At 49.1% G+C, this 23,436-nt stretch overlaps 1 protein-coding gene and 1 pseudogene across 1 annotated transcript in view; one reads left to right on the top strand and one right to left on the bottom strand.

Annotated features, from left to right (window-relative positions):
• Positions 1-1,821: 1,821 nt before the first annotated feature.
• LOC101715296 (maestro heat-like repeat family member 5) overlaps positions 1,822-23,436 on the bottom strand; it is a 39,184-nt gene continuing 17,569 nt past the window's right edge. The window contains 14 exon segments of the mRNA XM_087186864.1: positions 1,822-5,678; positions 5,763-5,888; positions 6,381-10,878; positions 10,881-11,056; positions 11,221-11,323; positions 17,350-17,472; positions 18,476-18,631; positions 19,912-20,088; positions 20,511-20,654; positions 20,820-20,932; positions 21,156-21,292; positions 21,524-21,708; positions 22,842-22,880; positions 22,883-22,988. Coding sequence (XP_087042990.1) covers positions 10,717-10,878; positions 10,881-11,056; positions 11,221-11,323; positions 17,350-17,472; positions 18,476-18,631; positions 19,912-20,088; positions 20,511-20,654; positions 20,820-20,932; positions 21,156-21,292; positions 21,524-21,708; positions 22,842-22,880; positions 22,883-22,988 — 1,621 coding nt within the window. The 3' untranslated portion in view covers positions 1,822-5,678; positions 5,763-5,888; positions 6,381-10,716.
• Positions 3,402-3,498, top strand: LOC147830236 (U6 spliceosomal RNA; annotated as a pseudogene).

The raw sequence follows: 23,436 nt of genomic DNA, 5'->3' as shown, positions 1-23,436 counted from the left end.
GTCTACAAACTGTGAGCCAAATAAACCTTTCCTCCTTTAACTTTGGGTGTCAGGTATTTTGTCTCAGCAATGAGACAAGTAGCTAAGACAGCTTCCCCACTTTCTGGCCTCTGTGTTTTCTAATGAGAAACTTGCTGTCTTTGGAGTCACTGTTCTACCTATATGCTCTTCCGGTTGCTCCAGGATCTTTTTCTTTGCCTTTAGGCTTCAGCACCATGATCACTGTGGCCACTAAGCTTAACTGTCAACTTGACTGGCTTGGGAGTAGTGAAGCCCACTGCTGGGTGTATTTGGGTGGCTCATGGAGGTACGACTTTGGGAATTACGTCAGATCCCTAGACTCTTCTTATTGGGCATTGTTCCCTGCTCTGTTTCCCAGATGCTGTGAACTGAGCAGCTTTGCTCCACCATGCCCTTTCACCATGAAGGTGCCTTGGAGTCAACCAACCATGGACTGAGTCCCCTGAAATTGTGAAACAAATTAAATCTCTCCACCTTTAAATTGTGGGTGCCAGATATCATGTCTCAGGAGAAGGAATGAAGGCTGACTAATGCAATCATGATGAGTTTGAACACAGAATTCTTTTCATTTATCTTGTTTTGAGCTCATATCTGTATCTGTAAGTTTGTCTTTGCCAAAAATGGACAATATTTATCTATCTTCCTCCCAACACCATTCCTACACCACTCTCCCTCCGTCAAGAGCTGTGAAGATGCAGGTGTTAGACATTTGATTTTCAGGTACCTCCATCTCACTTCATTTTTGTTTTTTTGTTTTTTTTGGTACCGGGGATCGAATTCAGGTTCTTGCACTTGCGCAGCAGGTGGCGAAAACACTGAGCTAAATGCCTGGCTCCTCACTTCAATTTTGTTCATCTTCTCCTGTTCTGTTGCTCAGGTTAGATAATTTCTATTTATCTATCCTCAAATTTGTTTTATTTCCATTGTGCTTGTGCGACCATCCAGTGAATTTTTCTTAGTTCAGTTATTGTATGTTTTCATTTCTAAAAATTCTATTCTTTTTACATTTTGTTTACTTTTCATTCAGCATTTTATTTTTATAGAGTTATACACACACACACCTCCACCCACTCCCACAGTTTCCGCTATTATTAGCATCTGGCATTAGTGTGGTGTATTTGTTACAATTAATGAGCCAATATTGACACATTATTAGCAACCAACATCCACAGTTTTCATGAAGGCTCATTCTTTGCAGTGTATATTCTGTGGGTTTTAACACATGCATCATTGACTTTTATCCACCATCACAGTACTTTGCAGAACACTCTCCCACACCCAAACCTACTGTGTGTTGTCTGTTCCACCCCTCTCCCACTTCCCTCACTCCTGGCAATTGCTGATCTTCCCCTGTCTCCATAGTTTTGCCAGCTCCTTAATGTCATACAGAGGGAATCCCACAGCCAGCAGCCTATTCGGTAAAGTGCATTTATGGTTTCTCTGTCTTTTGTGACTTCATGGGTCATTTCATGTCAGCAGTGAGTAACAGCCTGTCTTCTGGATGTATTACAAAGTACTTACCCACTCACCTGTTAAGGCATCTGAGTTGCTTCCAGTTTGGGCAACTGTGCCTAAAGCCTGGTGTATACACCTGCACACAGGATTTCATGTGGACATTAAGTTTTCAACACCTTTGAGTAAAGGCCTCAGACTGCTGGGTCAGGTGGTAAGACCATATTTAGTTTTGTAAGAAACCACAGAACTGTCTTCTATGTGGCTGTACCGCTTTGCTTTCTCAGCAGCAATGAGCAAGAGTTGCTATTGTACCACAGGCTCAGGAACATGGTAGTGTTACCAGGTTGTTGGTTTTTTGTTTTGTTTTGGGTTTTTTTTTAAAAAAACATTCTAATATATGTATACACTGCTATTGCTGAGTTATTTTAATTTGAAATTCCCAGATGTTATATGACATGGAACATCTTTTCACATGCTTATTTGCCACCTATGTATCCTCTTTGGTGAGGTGCCTGGTCAGATTTTGCTTTGCAGTACTGGTGACTGAACCCAGGGCCTTCACTCTGAGCTACATCCCAAGCCTTTTTTGTTTTTTGTGTTGGTACAGGATATCACTAAGTCATTTAGACAACCAGTCTGAGCTCAAACCCACAGTCCTTCTGCTCTTACCTCCCAGGGGACTAGGATTATAAGCATGTGCCACCACACCTGGCTAGTTCAGATCTTTTGCCCATTTTTAATCAAGTTGTTTTCTTATTGTTGAGTTTTAAGAATTACAGCCTAATTTCCTCAATGAACATGAATACAAAAAACTTCAATAAAATACTTTCAAACAGAATACAAACCCTAAAAAGATCATATATCATTACCAAGTGGGTTCATCCCAAGGTTGCAAGGATGGTTCAACATGCATGAATCAATAAACATAATACGTCACATAAACAGAAGGATAAAAATCACATGAACATCTCAATGGAAGTGGAAAAAGGTTTTGACAAAATGCAATATCCATTCGTGATAAAATCCTTGATGAAAAAGGTATAGAAGAATCTTACCTTAAACTGATAAAAGCCATTTATAACAACCTACTGCCAACATCATACTAAATGAGGAAAAACTTAATGCATTTCCTCTAAACTCAGGAACAAGATAAGGGTGTCTGCTCTCACCGCTCTAGTTCAAAATAGTACATTGAAACTTTAGCCAGAGTAATCAGGCAAGAGAACGAAATAATAGGGACTTGAGTAGGAAAGGAAGGAATCAAACTATCCTTATTTGCAGATGATATGATCCTTAACATAGAAGATCTAAAAAAAAAACCATCAGAAGAATCTTAGAACTAATAAGCACATTCTACAAAATGGCAGAATATAAAATAAATAGCATTCCTATACACCAAGAATAAGCCCATTGAGAAAGAAATCAGGAAAACAATTACATTCATGATAGACTAAAAAATACCTAGGAATTAACCTAATCAAGAAAGTAAGGGGCCAGGGATTTAGCTCAGTGGTTCCACCGCCTGCCTCACAAGTGCAAGGACCCGAGTTCGATCCCTGGTACCAAAAAAAAAAAAAATTTAAGAAAGTAAAAGACCTCTACAATAAAAATTGTATTGCTCTAAAAAAAGAGATTGAAGAGGACATTAGAAAATGGAAAGACATCCTCTGTTCTTGGATTGCTGGGCAATACAGGCAGAACTAATATTACCAAAATGGTCACATTATCAAATATGATACATCGATTTAATTGATTTCAAACAAAATACCATCACTTTTTTTTATACAGAACTAGAAAAAATAATTCTAAGATATGTATGGAACCAGAAGAGACCCAGATAAGCAATAAGAACAAGGCAGGAAGCATTACAACACCAAACTTCAAGTTGTACTACAAAGTTTTAGTTATAAAAACAACCTGGTTCTGTGCTTGCTTCGACAGCACATATACTAAAATTGGAACGATACAGAGAAGATTAGCATGGCCCCTGTGCAAGGATGACATACAAAATAACATGGTTCTGGCACAAAAAGACATATTGACCAATAGAATAGAATGGAGGATGTAGAAACAACCTCAGGCACCTTCAGCCATTGATTTTTGATAAAGGGGCCAGTGATATACGCTGGAGAAAAGACAATGTTTTAAACAAATGGTGCTTGGGAAACTAATTATCCATATGCAGAAGAATGAATCTAGATACAGATCTCTTACCTTGTACTAGAATCCAATAAAAATAGATCAAAGACATATATAAAAACAAAGACTGGATCTACTGAAAGAAAAAACTGGTGAAACTCCTGAAGGCACAGGCATAGGCAAGGACTTTCTGAACAGAGCCCCAATTGCGCAAGACATAACATCAAGAATCAACAGATGGGATCATATCAAATTAAAAACCTTCTGCACAGCAAAGGACACAACCAACAGAATGAAGAGGCAGCTTACAGAATGGAAAAAAATTTGCCAGCTACTCCTCAAACAGAGGACTAATATCTAGACTATATAAAGAACTCAAAACAATTATGGCCCCCAAAGTAAAAGACCCAATCAAAAAATTGGCAGCTGAAATTAACAGAGACTTCTCAGACTTCATTTGTTATGCAACAAATGGCCAATAAGTACATGAAAAATGTTCGGTATCTTTGGCCGCTAGAGTACTGCAAATCAAAACACTGAGATTCTATCTTATGCCATTAAGAATGGCTGTGATCAAGGACTCAAAAAACAACATGTGCCAGTTAGGCTGTGGAGAAAAAGGAACCATGCTACATTGTTGGTGGGAATGTAAACTAGTACAATCGCTATGGAAATCAGTATAAAGATGTCTCAAAAAACTAAAAATAGAAATTCTATTTGACACAGCTCTACCTCTCTTGGATATATTCCCACAAGAACTAGTCATCATATTACAATAATACAAGCATATTCATGTTTATAGCAGCACAACTTACACTGGCTAAATCACGGAAGTCCCTATATGCCCATCAACAGATGAATAGATAAAGAAAATGTGGTATAATATACACTGTGGAGTACTACTCAGCAATAAAGAAGGATAGATTTGAGTCATTTGTAAGAAAATGGATGGATCTTGAGACCATAATATTACATGAAATAAGTGATATAGCCATAATATTACATGAAATAAATGAGACACATAAGGTTAAATATTGCATGGTTTCTCTAATATGAAAGATCCAAAATCTAAATAACTTACAGAGCAAAATGAAAGAGCCATGAAGAAACAGGAAGGTACTTACAGAGATGGGAAAGGGATCTAGGAAAGGAATGAAAGGACAAAGATGGGGAATAAAAGTGATCAAGATTTGATAAGTACCTATATGTATCAGCACTCCAAGCTGAATGTAATCACCGCGTGCACAAATATATGCAATACAAATTTTTAAGGTCCTTTGTATATTTTGGATAACAGCTCTTTATCAGATAGGCACTTTGTAAGTTGCTTCCTAATCTGCAGCTTGTCTCTCTTCATTCTAGAAGCAGTATCTTTGAAGAGCAGAAGTTTTTAAAGCCATCTGACATTTTTTCTTTCAATGTTATGTGTTTGATGTTGTGTCTAAATACTCTTTGCCAGATCCGTGCTGCTCCAGATTTTTTCTCCATTATCTTCTAGGAGTTTCATAGTTTTGCATGCTTTGCTTAGGTCTAAGATCCATCCTGAGTTGGTTTTGGCCAAAGATGGCAGGTAACACTATCTTTGCATTTCTGTGTGGCCTTGCTCCTTTGTCAAGGATCAGTGGATTGTTTGAGTGGCTTCATTCTGGGCTGTCTAGTCTGTCCTGTGGATTGACTTTTATATTCTGTCACCAACACTACCCTGTCTTGACATTTGATTCTTTTTCTAACTTCTGTTTGTCTTTTGAAATGTTCTAGTATTCTGTTCATTTAATCACCTCTTGGGCATGGTTACAATACTTGCTTAAAGTCATTGATAACTTCAGCCATGGAGTCTTCTTCTTTTTTTTTTTTTGGTACTGGGGATCGAACTCGGGTCCTTGCGCTTGCACAGCAAGCAGTGAAACCACTGAGCTAAATCCCCAGCCCGAGTCTTCTTATGATTAAAATGTCTGTTGAGTTTTGTCTCTTGTGATTGCTGAGATTTTTTCCAGGTTTTTCATTCATATAATTCTGGGTTGCATCCTAGACACTGTGAATATTTTGTTGTGAAGTTCTGGGTCCTGTTGAAATACAATGAAGAATGTTAATTTTTTGTTTGCTTTTGCATCCAGTCTGCTCAGTTAAGTTCACATTGCCAGCTTCACCTTCTCGGAGCTGCAGTTCTGATGCTGGTTCAGCTCTAGAAGTTTTCCAGTCTGTACCCCAGCATACGTGTGAGGCCTGGGCAGTGGTCTAGTCTGGGATCAGGAGTGGATCTAGGACAGGGCAACCTGCGGATCACACACAACTCTCTGGGGTTGCTTTTCCAAGCTCTGTCCTCTGTGTAACCCCTCAATATATTTACACTCTTAGGGTACCCCATTCTAGCCTCCCTATGAGAAAGCTGGGACGTTGGTGGTGGGTTCGGATTTGCATATTGTGTGAGTGATTCTACCTCCTAGGTGAGGTGCTCTGGGGAGCAGTACCCTTCCCTCACCAAACTCTTATTTCCAAGTCTCAATGTCTCCTTGGCTGGCACTGTACCACTTCTTCCTTCCAGACTCCTGGGGACTGGAGTAGCAGAGGACATAAAACTCATTGGGGGAGCCCCTCCCTCTGATTCCTCACATGCAGGAATCCTGTTTCCAACCCCTGGGACCACAGACAGAGGGCTTGTCTTGACGCACTTTCTTCCTGCACCTGATGAACATGTCTGGGTTTCAAGCTGACCTGGAGTTCAAGTCAGGAGGTACCAGGGGGAGGAGGGAGGCAGTGAGACTCACCTCCAGTTCAGGGGTACAGTGAGTTCCACACTGCTTCTACTGGTCCTGGCTTCTCAGGGACCTTGGCTGCTCCACGTACAAACAGGAGGTCTGGTTACACACAGTGGGAGACAGTATGGAAAATTTTTCTCTGTATTTCCCAGAGTTTGACCAGGGCCTAATCCATTACTACTCACTGCTTCACAGTTCTGTATCAAGCCTTCCCTCACCATTCTCAAACTCTGCCATGACAAACACTGCTACAGGTGCATCCTCACACAGCCCCCTCTGGGCCTGGTATGAAAATGGCATGGTTGGTAAGCTCAGGGCTGGGATGGATGGCTTCAGCAACTCGTAGACTTCAGGTGGCCATATGGCTTCAGACCATCTCCACAACAAAACAGCACTGCAGCTATCAGGATGCACCACAGCTCTGTCCTCACCTTCTCTCCAACTCCAAACACCAACGAGAGGCATGAAGTGATATATCATTTTATTAATGTGCATTTCCCTGATTATTACTCAGTTTATGCTCCTTTCTATACACTTGGGGCTTAGGGGAACCCTCTGCTGTAAATTCCACCTGTGCTCATGACCCATTCTGCTAGGGCTGCTGCCTCACTGGATTCCTTGGCTGTGGTTCTGGTATGGCCTGGACAGTTCATTCAGCTACTGCAGGAGCCTCATGCTTGGCCTGTTTCTCCATTTTATCCATGATGTCCTTCATTAGAGAGAAATCCAGTGACTGTGGTATTGTCCAGAATTGTAGTTCTGGCTTGTTGTGGACTGCCTTCCATTTTCTCCAGCTTTTGTGTTGTGTTTTTCATTTTAATTTTGTCATAATCAAATACATCACATTTTGTCCAATAGTTTGTGCTTCTGAAGTTTGCCTATGAAGTACTCCACCACCCATAGGTTATAATGACCTTCTATTTCATATTCTACTAACTTTGAACCCTTTCTTGCCTATGGAGTTCTTGTGCTAACTTTGGTGTGGCATCAGATATGGAGCCAGTTTTGTTTTTCTACACATAGAAAGCTAATGTCCAACATGAGCACTGTAATAATTCATCCTGTCTCTGTTAGTTTGTTCTTCCATCTTTGCTGCACATCAGGTACCTGTTTGTGAACCTGGATATGAGCTCTCTGGTGCTCTGTTGGTTTGCTTTTCAGCCAAAACACACTGTTTTTCTCTTCTGTTACTGCTTTTTTAAGTTGACCACCATGATTTTACAGTAGGTCTTAGCATTTGCTAAGATTCTGCTCATGGTATTTGAGACTGTGTTTCTTAGTGCTCCTGTTGCCATGGATTCCTATTCTGTTGCCCTTTTTCTAGAGTACACATTTGTGTCCATTGCAACAGCTGCCTGTGTCTGTAGCCACCAGGACAACACATGCTCAGTTCTGGTGTATCTGAAAACATGTTTATTTCACTTTCACACCTGCAAGTTAGTTCTGCTGGGTTCATGATGCTGGGAACCTCATCCTTCCTCAGGAAAGTGTCATCCTTTCTCTTCGGGCTGCTGTCATTGCCAGTCAAGTCTGTTGATTGGGGTCAGAAGCCTCTTTTCCCTTCTGGTTAAAGATTTTCTTTTGTGTTCTGCACCTTATGTTCACCTGTGGATTTCTATCTGTCTGTACTCCAAGGTGTGTGTCATATTTCATTTGACTTTAGATTCTGGAGAATTTCTGGTGGTTCCATATCTGGCTTTCAGCTCATTAGTGCTCTCTCCAGCTGTGCCTAATAGGCTATTAATTTAGCCATTGAGATTTAACATCATATTTTCTTCTATCTCAAAATTCTGAATCATCTTTCACATCTGCTTGGTCCTTTTTGAGGTTTCCCTATCCTTGCTCATTTCTTGTCTCTGCTCTTGCTTCTGTGATGTTGCATACATAAGCATTTTGACTGATGTACTTGCTCGTTCCAGGATCTGAAGTCCCTGGGAGCCTGATGCCATTAAGCCTTCTCTGCTGACCCAGTGGGGCTTCTGTCCCGGGTCTGTTTGCTCTCCCTGGGAGCTTGCATAGGGTTTAATGCATTCTGTCTGTGTAGACAAGTGCTGAAGCGGGAGCATGTGTTAGCCTTCCAGTTGCTGGGATGTAGCACCTGACACTAACAAACTACAGAGGTTTAACTTGACTCATGGTCACAGAGGATTCAGTTCAGGGTCAACTGGCCCCAAGGCACAGGCATCATGGTAGAAGGGTGTGGAGAAACAAAGCTACTTAGCTCATGGCAGCTGGGAAGCCAGAGCAGGTAGATAGTGCTGGGGAGGAACAGGCAAGGGACTATATATAGCCCCCAAGATCCCTCCTCCATGACCCATCTGGACACACCCAGAGTATGGTTTACTACTCTGTTAGTCATTTCTTAATCCAATGAAATGACACATCAGGGTTAAGGGTCACAGAGCACCTTCTTGCAGGGCAGCTTTGCATTTCTGCTTGGAATGGGAGGGTGTTGCCCCAGGGGCCCCTTCCAGAGTCCTGCCCTGGTGCAGCCTGGGTTTCACCTCCTCTTCATGCGAGCCAGGGGAGCCCTCCACCTCCCTCCAATTTTGTGGGTCTCTGCTATGTGGATTCCTGTTGTAGACACCTTACACACACACACACACACACACACACACACACACACCAGTGCACACAATCTCCCCCATTCCCAGTCCAGTACAAGCTCCTCAGCAGTGCCCATGGCCCCTGCTTCCCATCTTGGCATTAGGACCCTGGGTGGCTGGCTAATGTGGCACTAATGCTCCCTAGCTCATAGTGACCATGCAGTGAGTACAAACCAAATGCTCAGTGGGGCCTTCCAACCCCAGTCCTGCCACAGCCTAAGTCCCCAGGGGGTTTTCCTGATTCTTTGGCTGTTCTGGGGTCAGCTCACTGTTTGGGGTTCAATTTTGGCTTTGGTTTTTAAGCCTTTAGAATTTTCCAGCAATACATTAAAAAGTACATTTATTGCAGTTTATTCAAGATCAAGCAGTTGTCTAGTGGGAGGGGTCTTTGGAGCATCTATTCTGCTCACCGGAGAGGTTAAAAACCATCCAGCCTTCTGACCCCACCAAACACAATTCTGTCCCCAGCTGGTGCTCCCCCATGCACACCCTCCTCCCACACCATGGCCTCAGTTCCCCCGTTCACCGATCTTAGAAACCTGTCAGCACAGCCTGACCCATCCAGACCCATGCCTGCTGTTCTTGGCTCCTGAGGTCCGGCCAGATGCACCTGTGCCTCAAACCCCGCTGCCCTACTCCCTGGCCCTCAGCATACCTGTCACACAGTCTTCCACTGGAGACAGTTGGCTAGGCATGGAATAATGGCCACTGTGGGGAGCAGAGCTCTGGCCTTGGGCTTCTGCCCTCAGCCTGCTGGGAAAGGCAAAGCTGGCTGGGTACTCTCAGGCTCAGCCCCTTGGACAGACAGCCTCAGGTCCCCCAGCTGCCTTCCCCCTCACTCCAGATGCCTCCATGGCTGAGCTCAAGCCCCATCTTCCCTATGAGTCTGCCTCTCTGGGATGTGGCTATGAGGTGGAGGTCCTAGGTGATGTCTGGGCATCTGACATGGCCCATCACCTGTGTCTGGGGCAGCTGCTGCAGGCATCTGAGCTTCCCCTGGGCAGGCCGTGGTACTACTGTGGGATAAGAACCACATCCAAGGCGCCAATCCCCCTGAGCATTTGCACTCACTGCACAGTCACTATGAGCTAAGGAGCCTCAGTGTCACACCAGCCAACCACCTGGGTCCTAATGCCACCATGGGAAGCAGGGGCCATGGACACTGCTGAGGAGCTTGTACTAAGCTGAGGAACGGAGAAACTGTGTGCACTGGTGGTGTGGTGGGTAGGTGTCCACACCAGGAATCCACACAGCAGAGACACAGCCAAATTGGAAGGAGGGAGAGGGTATCCCCTGGGCTGGGCATGTGAGGGGCTCACAGCTAAAGCAGAGTGAGTAGATGGGGAGGTGGCAAATCATCAGGATCCTTGGGTCAGGACAAGGGTTCAGAGGTGCACAGAGAAGATTCCACTTGGGCTGAGGAGTGGGGAGTGGGCGGAGCATGAAGGGAGGCCGGCAGCCTAGACCAGGCAGTATGTGGGACCATCCAGGTCGTGCTAAGGATAGGAGAGGGTAGGGAGGAGCTGTGGAAGATGACCCCCCGGTCCTGGGCTCCCTGGTCCCTGCAGCTGCTGGTGTCTGGCCAGAGGGGAGAGCCCAGGCCACACATACACCTGGCTGTATGCATGGGTGTGGGCAGGCAGAGCCAGGAGGCCAGGGTGCATTCTGGCAGCATTTAATTAAAATAGAACTCAACAAAGACAGGGAAGGGACAGGCTGAGTGGCTGCTGAACCCTGCTCTAGGCCACATAGCGGGACAGCTCCATGATGTCTTCTGAGAAGCTCAGGTAGAACCTGCGGCACAGGTCATCTGGATCCTCCTGGAGGGCATTGAAATCTGCAGGGGAGAGCATGGTCCGACTGCATGGCCATGGAGCCTGGGGCACCCTCAGGGGACACAGCCTGTCCTCAGATCCCAGTGTGGAAGGGAGGCCTCACCCTCAGCCAGAGGTACCCTGGGAGTATTGGGAAGAGGCCGCCCTTCTGGCCACTGGCCCAGCTCACATTTCTTGAGGGTTTTTGCATCACTCTTCTTCAGGCGGAAGCAGAGGTCCAGAAAGTAGTCCTGCAGCATGCCCCCTGGAAGTCAGGTGGGCCTGGCATCTCCTGCCACGGAGGATGCTGGCCATCGGGTTGTCTGGCCTCTCATAGGGAAGTTAAGGCCATCTCCTATGCAGGCCGGGGTAGGGAGTGAGGAGGATGCAATAAGGAGGGGCGAGTAAGGTTGCCAGGGCAGTGCTTACCAATGAACTTCATAGCTGCCAGCTTCAGGTTCCTATGGGGGCTGCCCAGGTAGGTCAGGGCTTGCATGAGAAACCAGTGGTGGCTGCCAATGTTGCTCTCCACCTAGGGGAGAAGAGGTGGCCTCTGTAACATGCCTCCAGCCAAGGCCCCCACTGGTGGCCCCAGCACCCCTTCCCCAGTACCCATTCCAGAAAGTGAGAAGGGCAGTTACCAGAGCCCTGCAGGCCCAGCTTCTCTACTCACCTCTACCTCAGGATTGGGGGTGAGGGGTCAAACCATCCAGACCAGCCGTATCCGTGACCTCTTCCTAACCTCATCCTGGACATCCTCCACTCTCCCCCAGTCCACCCCAGTGCAGCACTGAGCCAGGGGATGATGGAATGCAGGGAGTGTGGTCAGGTGAGGAGCAGAGGTCTGCAGGTGTGGGCGTGGGGGGGACATGTATAACCACAGGGCTGACACCTCTAGGAGAGGAACCCTGAGGATGAAGCCAGCTCCCAAGAGGGCGAAGTCAGGAGGCTTCATTTAGAGCAGCGTCTCCCAGAATTCTCCCTTATGTAGATCAGTTTATTGTCTGAGCCTGTTTGAACTGGCTTCTTTGCCACTGGCATGACAAAGAGCTCTAACAAGTCTACCACCCTGGCACTTGGCCCCAGGCCACCCCTCAGACCCTGGAGCCATATCCATGCTGTCATGCTGCCCTGACCACTCCCATGGCTGGGCACTAACATCTGGCCATTCCTGCCCAGCCCAGACCCACTGATGGGCACCCACCATCTGCCTAACACAGAGCTAAGTTGTGACCCCTCCACCTGAGCTCTGTGGGAACAGATCCCCGGCAGTCTGGACTTCCACATCTAGCCACGCCTCGGACTCTGATATCCTCCTTGCAAACCCAGATCCTTCTCAATTTGGTCCACCTTCAACATATAAGAGCACCTCAGTCATCAGCAGACCTGAGGGCACTGTGCATTCCAGGTAGTTTGGCTACCACCAAACCATGAGCATGTTCTCCAGAGCAGCCTGGACCCAGGACTCCCTGCAGTTGACCCTGTCTTGGAGTGGGAAAAAAATTAGGAAGGGTCTGGAACATTCTAATGTTGGCAGAAAGAAGAGTGCTTCCTAAAATGTCCAGGGCAATACTCAAAAGGAAAAAGGTTGAAGGGAAAGGGGTATCTGTTTCCCTAGATGGAATGGGTCGAGCATGGAAGCCATGAAGCTGTTGATGGGAACAGCAATCCCCAAAATAAACCCAATCTTCCAATGGCCACAAGGGTGGAGTTGTGTCCAAAAATGAACAAGTTGAATTCCTGACCCCCAGCATCTCAGAATGTGACCTCATTCAGGCACAAGGTCTTACAGAGCTGATCAAAGTAAAATGACATCACTGGGAAGGACCCTGACCCAATATGCCCAGTGTCTTTATAAGAGGGGGAAGTGTGATGCAGTGACAGACACACAGAGAGGGAGAACACCTCATAGTGGAACTATGGCGCCACCAGCCTAGGGGGTGTGGAAGCCAGGGGAGAGGCTTGGGCAGATTCCCAGTGGACAGGCATTCCTGGTGCTGGGAGGGGAATGTGGATGTCCCTTTGTTCAGCCCACTGTGGTGCTGTGGTTAATTGCCCCAGCAGGTGACACAGGCTACAGACAAGGGAATCATGATACAAGCAGAAAGGAGGCACTGACCAACAGGAAGGGAAGCTGCAATTCATCACATGCGACTTATTTCTGGTCTGACAAACTGGGGAAGCCTGTAATTAACTATGGGTATTTTGTTTCTGTACTTAGGATTTTAAAAAAACAAGATGTTGGTGTAAGCTAGCTCCTTATGGTTGTGCAATCAGGGCTGTGAGCAGTCCAGGACAGGGATGGAGAGGACTGTGGGGGCAAAAGGGGCAGTCAGCCTGTGGCATGGGGCAGTCCCGTATCCCTGCCCAGCAGCTGGCAGGAGAGGCTTAATCTCAGGGGCCCATGTGGTGAGAGGCAGAGAGCCATGACCTAATGGGATTCAGTTATCACAAGGTGGCAGCCCGGAGGAGGAGTATCCTGACCTTGCACACCACCTGTGGGTACACCAGGACACAGAGAAGCCAAGATTTCTGAGAAAGAAAGTCTGCTGGGGCAAGCAAAAGTCACTGCAGCCAGGCCCAGAGGTCAGCAACCCTGTGCCCTGGGTGAGGGGGTACTGCCAGACAGCTGCTTCCTTTGGGGTCTAATAAAACCATAGCCATCTTGCAGAGTTGTGAAAGCCCTAAAGGCTGAGTGGGAAAGGAAGAACAAGAGGAAAAGGAGAAGGAGGAAGAGGAGGAAGAGAAGAAGGAGGAAGAGGAAGAGGAGGAGGAGGGAGATCAGATGCAAGATCAAGTGATCCGAAGACACCCTACCCTTGTCTGCAGTGTTGGAAATGCCTAGAAAATCTGATACTTTAAAGCAGTATTTTAATTAAGTACTCAGAGGTGTGCCAATAAGTATGTCATCAATATGTTCGGGGAAATTCTGTGAAATAAGTTTTAATGTATGGATCACTCAGTAATTGGCAAATGTAATGTTAGCAATGTTGACTTTTAATGCTTTAAAAGGACATTTTGATGAATTAACAATATTTATAAAGCTGAATATTAAATAAAACACAAATGGTAATGCATATTCCTCTCCGTACAAGGAAATAACTCCAAGATGAAAGAATCTGTTAACAACAAATTTCTTTTCAACTGCTTTGCTAAACTAGCTCAAAAGTAGAACACCCAAGGGCAGAACTTGGCAGGACACAACCAGTACCTGAAGCCCCAGAGCTGAAGCTCAGGCCACCCTGAGTGTGAGGCTGTTTCCCCATGTGGAGGGTGGAGTCAACCCTGCCACCCATGCAGAAATCAGCCCTAAGGCCTGAGAGCCAAGGGAAGAAGAGGGGCCCTGTCAGCAGACTGGGAAGACCCCAAGGACAGGGAAAAGACCCAAAATAGATCGTTTTCAGCTTATCTGGGAAAAGAACAATTTCCTGAGGCATGACACCCGTGGGTGAGGGCCACATAAGAATTAGAATTGGGATTTACAGGGCCTGCATTCTAGGCCGACCTAGGAGCCTAACAGCAAATCCATCCCATGTCAGCAGCAACCACGGAGATGCATGAGTGCAAGACCCAAGATCCCCAGGGAAAGTTGAACCACACACAGGACAAGGGTTGAGATAATGAGGGAAAGTGAGCAGGGGTGAGAATTTGAGCACAGGGATTCAGCGAGGTCAGCCACTGAGCAGACAATGGCTACTTTCTTAAATGGTCACATTTATGGGAATGGGAACTCAGAAGACAAAGGCAAGACCCTTGAAGGGAGCAAGTGGCTCACAAACATCAGGCAGTGGATGTTTCAAAGAGCAAATCAGAGATGGAGGAAAATGATTTCGGGACTGGAAGATAAAGCTGGAAAGCAACCCAAAATGAAGCATCAAGAGGCAAAGAAGGAAGTGGGAGGGCTAGGGGAAAGGATAGAAGGGAATGGGATTAATATGAGAAAATGGAAAAATAGGAACAAAATCTTTGTAAATAGGGAGGACTGGAGGGGTTGAAGGGAGGGCTGGGCAAGGGTGAAAAATAAGAACCAAGAGAGACTATGTAAAGGTGCAAATTTCCAGTGATGAATGTCATTATATTGTATACCTAAAATGTACCAATGATTAGAATGAATAATCAATAGTGCAAAATAGGAAGAAAAGGTCCAAAGGGGTAGGGGTAGTGGGAGGGGCAGGGGAAAGGAAAGAAGGGAAAGGAAAAATGATGAGAAATGGAAAAAATGAAAATAAAGTCTTTGTAAATAGGGACGGGTGGAGAGGGTGAAGGGAGGGCTAGGAATGGGGAAGAAATAAGAACCAAGATGCATTATGCAAAGGTACAATTCCCAATGAGAAATGTAATTACATTGTATACCTACAATGTACCAATAAAAGAATTTAATAAAGTGCAAAAAAAAAATAGAGGCAAAGAAGATGAAAACAAGAAACTGAGGTGAAACTATGTGAAATACAACAGAATGAGGTCAAACACATCTGAGATACAGACCCTTGTGCCCACTGCCAATTTTCTTTTTTTGTCTTTCAGATTCAAATTCACCCATTTTGCCTGCTCTGTGAACACAGATCTGGGTTGTCTATCCACCCCTTCATAGCTGGCCCTGAAGATCCAGAAGTGTCGGGGGCCAGGCTACATGACTTGGGTCTGTGGGATCCAAGGCCATTGTAACTTGCTTTAGGAACAGAGAAGTTAGAGGAAAACCACAGGCTTCGTGGTTGTGTGTAGAAAACTCACAAACATAGCACTCCTAGGGCAAGATGACATCTACTGAAGACAATATAAAGAATGCAGTTTTCTGGGTATACAGAAGGATCTGTTTGCCATTAACTTGTTCCCCACTTACTAGTTTACACATTTACATGCTGACACATTTACTGACCTTGCTGTTCATGAAAAGTACACTACCCCTACCCCCGTGCTTCTTGCTTGCTAATAAAAGTGGGTCAACTGGAGATTATTGAGTCTGTCCACTACAGGCAGGTTCCTCCTGCCCACCTTGTACCTTGAATATTGTCTCTGTCTCTCTTTATTCCCCACTGATCCCCCCTACAGGTATCCGAGGGTCTGATCAGCCCTCAGCACAGGAGGCAGCAATGCAGGGACCCTGCAGGGGGCAAGGCTGCACCCAGGTCTCCAGGGTCAGCTCTTGCAGCCCTGCAGTAGTAGCTGCCTCCAGATACCCAGGATGATCTTGTATCCTCTGCTCCATGTGATCTAGGAGAGGTTTTTTCTGGCATTTCTGGAGGGGTTCTGGGCGCCCACCTCAGGGGAGTGGATATTACTTATTATATGTTATACATGGCACTGTATGGGTGCTGTTTAAGGCTTTTGCCCCCTTATACTATAACTCATTTCCAACTGCAGATCATGCCTCTTTACATTAAGCTTTCCCTGCTCAAGTGGCTGTGCCTGCCGGCCTCCTAAGTGGACTCTGATAGACACCAAACACTTAAAGTCAGAATTGAGGTGTTTGGGCTCCCTCCCAGGGTCCAGGCTTCTGTTGTCACCATCACCAACTATAAGGTGACAGGTGGCACCACTGTGGACAATGGGTAAGCAGCATCCCTTCCCACAGGCAAGGAGCTCAGCATTGCATTCAACATGGAGGCCCCTCTAGGACCTGCTGGATGCGGTACTATTATAAGGAACAGGGAGGAGGTTTTGAACAAGACCCCAAAGCATAAACTGCAGACAGGACTACTTCCAGTTACACTATACTGGACTTGGAAACTTCTGCGCAACCAGAGACACCATCAGCAAAGCAAACGCACAAGTCACTGACTGCAAAAACAAGTTCAACACAAATAACCAGCCCAGAATCCACACCTGAAGTGCTGGAGGAATCCACATACATTTCCAAGCAAAGACAACCCTACAAAGACTGGGGAAGAACCTGAGAGGGCACTTGTGGCTGGGAGCCCAGTCTGTTTGCTCCTGGTGAGCTCAACTCTCAAGGCAGTGCTACTCCCCCCACCCCTGAAAGGAAACTTCCATCCTTTTCTGAGACCACCTGGCTTTGTCTACTGCAGGAAGCCTCCCAGACTGCTCCTGTCCCAGAGATTTGGCCTTTTCCATCCTCCAACTGTCCACAGCTTCTAAATGTGGCCCATCAGGGACTGTTGGGGCCACTTTGGCTGGCACTACCAGGAGACTTTTCACTGGTTTTCCCCTCCTTACATGTTTTCCTTCCTCCACATTCAAGCAGGAAGTGGCTCTGCCCTTCATCCTCGGGGAGGAGGGAGGTGACCAGGACAAAATATAGTAGCAAATCATCCTGTTTTTCTGGCCTTCCAAGTCCAAGCCCTGGGGGTATAGGACAGTCACCTTGAAGCACAGAATGGAAAAGGAACCCTCCAATGCTGGAGGGAAGGAAGGGAGGCTAGTAGCTATTGTGAGGCCTGTGGGCTGAGAGGAGGTATGCTCCACCCTCCTTCACTTAAACATCAGCAGGACCACCTGTCCATCCCCTCCCTCAACCCTCCTCAGGGCTGGGGTGACTGTACACATCCATCTCCTCCCCCTTGTCCCCAGCCCTTCTCCCACAGGGGGCTCACATCTTACCATGTAGACAAAAATGTCATACTCAGCCTCCAGCCCTCAGCCCCATGTCAACTGGCTGAATAGCTCCTTCTGGAACTCCCGCTTTAGCAAGATGGTGCAACGAAAGAAGGTGAACTTGGTCCCCTGTGGATGCAAAACAGATAGGTCACTCAGAATGTCCCCAGCCTCTACCCCATCCTCGTGTCCCTCCCAGACAGACCCCAAGGGGAGCAGGATTCTGCAGGGATACTCTCCCAGGACACCTGGGGTCCTGGCCATGCCATCTGCCTGCCCAGGGAAGGGGGACCCAACAAAGTGTCCCCATCCTAAGCCCCATTGGACCTGCACAAAGCTTACAGAGAGGCCAGTGGTCACCTTGGCTGCCCAGGCCTCCTACCTGAGGCCAAGGAGGAGATGCCACCCAAGGAGTCTGCTTGGGCCCCCTTGCCTCAGAGAAAAGAATTATACTTTCTAAGTCTGGGAAAGAGGCTTAACTTCCCACAGTGGAGAAGGAAGCTTGGTGGGTTGTTTGGTTGTTGAATGTGAGGTCTGGGATGAGTGGAGAGGCCCTTGGGTGGTATAAGGGTTACAGGGTACAGGTCTGCACAGAGCAGTTGTCCAGGGCCAGCAGAAGTGGTGCCTGGCCTACTGGTAAAAAGTAGAGGCCAGATCAGGTGTCCAGGGAAAAGAAGCAGGGCCCTGTCCAGAAGTGAAAAGGGGTGTTACAGGAGGTCAGAGACACTACACAAAGGCAGGGCCCATAAAACCTGGGGGTCATGTAATGAGACTCTTGGTGCCCTTGAGGAGGACACAGTCTGGCCCACTGGCCAGGGAAGAGGAGTGGAGGCAGAAGATCCTGGATGCCGTACTCCCAAGGCTGGTTTTAGGCAGGGGAGGAGAAGATTTCTGCAGCCAGTGGAGGTGCCCGAGACCCTGGGCTGACAGAGCAGCAGGAGTAGAAAAGCTGACAGCAGGTGGCCAAAGGACTATCACAGGAATGTGGTCGTTTCTCCATCCGCAGACTCACCTTCAAGACGAGGCCCAACCTGCTCTGTCTGGCCCAGCCTAGTTCTGGTCTCCATTCATAGATCTGGGTCTTCCCACAGCCTAGGCTCTCCGGCCACCCCAGCCCGGGAAGCCTGCTCACCATAACCACCTCCTGGCAGGGGTCGGCTAAGTGGAAGAGCAGAGGGACCAGGGCCTGGAAGGCCAAATTCTTGAGCGGCTGCTGGAACTTCCTGCCACGGCTGTAGATGACATCTCCAAACAAGAAGATGGCACTTCCACGAACCTCTGCCCTCTCCTAGGGGACAGGAGTAGGCCTTCTGCTCTGGCAGGCAACACACCAAATCCCTTCAAGCCTTCCAGCTCTGCCTGTGACTTGCTATGGACAGCACCTGCCTCACTTTGGCCATGGGCAGTCAGGGCCAGCCAACATCACCCTAAACCCACTGACCAGCAGCCCCTGGGCACCTGAATCCAACTCATTCCCTTTAGCTCCAACTGTCCTCTCCCTGCCCCCTCTCCCTGATCCTCCTGCTCTGCTCACCACACCCCCTTCAGTCTTGAGCAGCCTTCTGCATTTGCTCTGTTTGGTTGCTCTATAGGTCCTCAGGCAGACCTTGGTGCTAGATCTGTCCCTTTCTGGCTCTGTGACAGTAGCAAGTTTCCTTCTCTTTGTGACTCAGTTTCATTGTTTGTAAATAAAAGGTAGTAACATTGCCTTTGTCCTTGATTTAAGGTAAGGGTTGAGTCCAGCACCTCCATTGGTGTGCACTACTGGCAGCCTTGGTGATACTGATCCCCACCTCTTCAATCTTAACCCAGACCCCTCCCCACGCCTCCACGAAAGGCTGAGCCCTGTGCTGCCCCAGCCAGACTCCTGCTGCCGCCCTCTCCTCACCTGCAGGAACCAACGGCAGCTTCCCCCTCCCACCTCCCCAGCTAACCGGTCGTCCAATCAGTTTCCATGGAGTCTTGCATCCCCTCTTCCTGCTGCTCCCCTTGCACAGTTTAAGCCCCTCACTCGCTCCCTGCCGACCTCGCCTACATTATGCACATCCCTGAAACCATATGCTCCGCTCAGGCGGCTCCCCTTCCCGGCATTCTCCTAGCAGCTGCCCCAGGGTCTTTCTAAACGAGAACCTGGGTCTCCCTTCTCTCCCCTACCACAGCCCCCAGGCCCTCTTTCCAGCCCGAGGCCTCGCCTTCACTGCCTCTTGGAGTGGGCGGTGAGCACGATTTTTAAATGGAGTGGTGGTTCCCTCAGGCCACCACTAGCGCTCCGCGGCCACCACTAGCGCTCCGAGACTCAGACGGAACCTCTCATCCGCTTCTAGGTTCTCGGCCGGGCTGCTCAGCCAGAGGACAGTACCCACAAGCCCGCCATAGAACGGCGACGGCCTCTCTGATTGGTGGGCTCAGAAGAGCCTGCGTATAGTCCTGGCTGGCAGGGGTGCAGGGCTCCAGGATCGCAGGTTTCCGGGAGACTCATACCCCGCCCATATCAAAGCCATACCCCTGCAACCCCCACCCCCCACCCCCCACCCCGGACCCCGCGCGCGCGCGCCCTGCTCCCCTCACATGCTCGAAAAACTGCAGCAGGTGCTGGGCAATCTGAACGCTGATGGCGCCGATATCCCGGAGGCCCAGGCGGTGCAGGATGTCTCCCAGGATCACTATCAGGCCCAGGGGGTCCTGGGGCTCCGGCTGCCGTAGGCTGTCCAGCAGATCCCTGAGCCTGCCATGGAGCAGGGCAACCTGCGGGGAGACACCCCCCACCACCACCCCAGTGGGGCAGGGCGCCTGGACTGCTGACCCTCCTCCAGCCTGTACCTGCCCATCTCCAGGACGGAGGACCAAGACCCTAGCTGGACTGGCCACAGTCTCACTCCCTGCCTCCCCTTCAGGCTGGACAGGAAGATGGATAGAAGCAAGGCCCTTTACCCCTGGGATAGCGTCATGAGGCGATGGTCCTGTTCTGGGAGACCCAGAAGTAGGCTAACAGTGCTGAACTCAGAGCTCCCTGCAGAATCAGAATCCCCACCCTGCACAGTGCTGTCTGCACTGGTTGATATGGCTTCCCCATCTGCCTACCTTGGTGGCTTTTCTTTGGACTCCTCCCTGCAATCCTCCTGGGATGGAAGGGACATCTCCCACAAATATCCCCATCTCCTTCTCACCTTCTTGGGGTTCATCAGGATGCTCCTGAGGCCCTTCAGGCTCATGGCCCGCACCAGCCAGTTGGGGCTCTTCAGGCCCAGGCTCAGAAGATTGTTCATGGTCTTCTGGGCCACGTGCTTAGAGACCTCTGAGCTGTTGAGAAACTGGAGGGTCAGCACAGTCAGGGAAAGTCAGCCCATGACATGTGTCAGGCAGAAGTCAGGATGCCTTCATATCAATGACAGAAGGAAAGTCCAGCTTGGACCTTCTTCCTAAAGGGCAGGGGACAGTGTAAGGAGCAGAGTGTGGGTGGCCAGGGAGAGGTTGACCTCTCCAATGATGAGGGTGGCCACGATGTTGTCTCGCATCTCAGTGCTCTTCAGGGAGATGATGGGCTGCCCCAAGACAGCCTTAACCTCACAGCCATAAAGGGCCATGGCCCCGTCAGATGGAAGAAGCAGAAACAGGATCTCCGAGGTCCCAATTCTCTGACCAGGCAGAGGGTAAGGATGGGGGTGGGGCTGGCAGGACACTGCCACAGATCTCAGGCACTGGTCAGGCAGTGGAGTTGGATGCCTGATCCAATGGGATAAGTTGCCAGCAGGACTCCCATCAGGGTGTGATCCGGACCCTCCCAGCCAGGGCATCTGAGCTTGGGGATCACCTGGCCGGGAGGGTCACTCCCTCTGTTTAGGTCTCCAGGTGTTCAAAGAGCTCCCAGCCCCTGAGCAGCTTGACGTGGGTGAACACCTCCCAGTACTGAGTGGTCCAGAAGAGGCCCTTCAGTGCTTCTAGGCAGGTCCTGGGGTGATGAAAGGTGTTGGGAGGAGATGGAGGCCCTGGGACCTGGGCCAGCTGCTGCGCTCTGGGTTCCCCTTGCTCAGGACTTCACTGTCCCCTGCCCCTCCCTGTGGAACAGTCCATTCCTTCCTGAGCCCTCAACACCTAGCACCTATTGGGAGGATCCCTGGACCAATAGGAGGGTCCAGAAGTGGAGGAGGGGAACTGGGCCTGAGGCTGCCTCACATCTCACCTGCAGGAGCCAAGGGGCTTGGAGTCCAGGATGTCTTCCTGGTAGTCCAAGAAGCCCTCGACCATGTTCAGCTCAAATAGGTAGTGTACCTGTGTGAGCAGGCCCAGAAGGATCCCCGCAAAAGCCCAGTGGACTGTAGCCCTGTACTCTTGGGTGTAGAGGAGCTCATAAATGGTGTCCAAGGCCTGCAGTGGGTGGTAGAGCAGGCCCAGAGGTGCCCAATGAGTGGAGAAGTGGGCAGCAATGGCCACAGGTCCATTTGTCCCCAGATCCCACTGCCTTTACCTGATCTCACCCTGGGACTCAGTATCAGGAACTGTTGGGTGCTTGTAGCTGAACCTGGGCTGGCTAACCCCCTCCTGCATCAGCCAGAGACAGGACAGGCTGAGCTGTGCCCCAACCCCCTAAATTTGCCTGGACCCCTACCTTTGCTTGGCTCTACCCTCTGGTGACCTGCCAGGCTCTCTCTAGCCTTGCTGTGGAAAGGTCCCCTCCAGACCCATCCTTGGTGAATGTCTCTCTCGATCTCACTGGCTTCCTAACCTGGGTCTCTGGTTTCTGTTTCTGACCCCATCTGGCCCTATTTCCTTAGCGTGGGGCTATGAATGGTCACTGCACCCCTGGGCACTTGCCCCTAAACAATCCTGTGGTCACCATGCCCCCTGGTTTTTCCCATTTCTAGAGGCACTATAGGCTCCACTGCTCCTTCCCTGGCCCCAGAGTCCTCTTGTCAAAGTGCTGAGCTTGCCAGGTCATTCCTAGTCAAATTCCCAGGCTTCCTGTTGCTTCTATAGGGAACCCACGGACCACAGTGTTCTTCACCGCCTAAGCCTGCCCTGCTGCTCTCCCAAACCTCACCTGCCCTCCCTGAAGTCTCCTTCAATCTCTTTCCACCCCTCCATCTGCTCTCATGGTTCTTGTCCCCACAGTATGGCATCTTTTGTGACTGTGAGCCCCTGAGGGCAGCCAGGGCTCTCTGCTGCTTTGTTTCCTAATGTGACCTGGGGGCCCCTTGCTATGAGTGTATGGGGTATTTGATCTTTCTGCACTGGCACCCTCATGGAGAAATTAGTACTAATGGCAACAGTGAGGCCCTATGGCCAGGCCCCTGACCAATCAGCCAGTGTCCCAGGCACTCAGTGGTTCACATGTGCAGGGGCAGCATGGTGCCCATATTCACAAATGACAATAGTCTCCCCAAAATTGTGCAGTCACAAACTGACAAGGGCCTGGCAGAGGGCCAGACCTCTGGTAGTAGCACAGTGTCACCCTGGGACCCCACTGGACCCCTCAATGCAGAGCCTGGGGCCCAGCTCACCAGAAGGGAGATGAGCTGGACCTGGTGGGTAGGCTGGGTGACCTTGCAAGTGGGGGGTGGAGCTTGAGCTTCATGTAGAGCAGGTTCATGACCTTTTGAGCCAGCTGGCAGTTGGCAGCCAGGGCCATCCACAGGGTTAGAATCTGCCTAGGGAGACAGGCGCCTATGCCACCACTGGCCATGTGGGTGTGAAGGCTGTGCTGCCTCACAACCCCAGAGGAACTTCTGGATGAAGAGGAGGCCTTCTACACACCAGTAAGTGGTGGCTCCCCCGCTGACCATCAGCAGGGTGACCTGCTGGATGTGGTGATGTGGACACAGTCAGGACCCTCAGGAGAGGTGACTGGGGAGGGGTCCCCAGCCTTTGTTCTGATGACTGATGGAGGGGCTGCCCCAGGCTCTGAGCAGAGGTAGCTTTGCCTGGCATTTGCATGTACTCCCACCCTTCTCTACCCTTCCCCTGTGACCAAGAGAAGGCCCTCCTCCGCCTGTCTCTTCTTCAGGAAAAGGAGGGACAAACTCCTCAGATGGCCCCCAAATCCAGGGAGCACTGCAGTCATGGCTTTGAATGTCTCCACCAGGCTTCCTGGCAAGG

The sequence above is a fragment of the Heterocephalus glaber genome, unplaced genomic scaffold (assembly GCF_053883595.1).
Source record: "Heterocephalus glaber isolate CG9 unplaced genomic scaffold, H.glaber_assembly_v1.0 deba00000281, whole genome shotgun sequence".
NCBI lineage: Eukaryota > Metazoa > Chordata > Mammalia > Rodentia > Bathyergidae > Heterocephalus > Heterocephalus glaber.
Note: the sequence above shows the minus strand (reverse complement) of the source record. Positions and strands in the feature narration are given on the sequence as shown.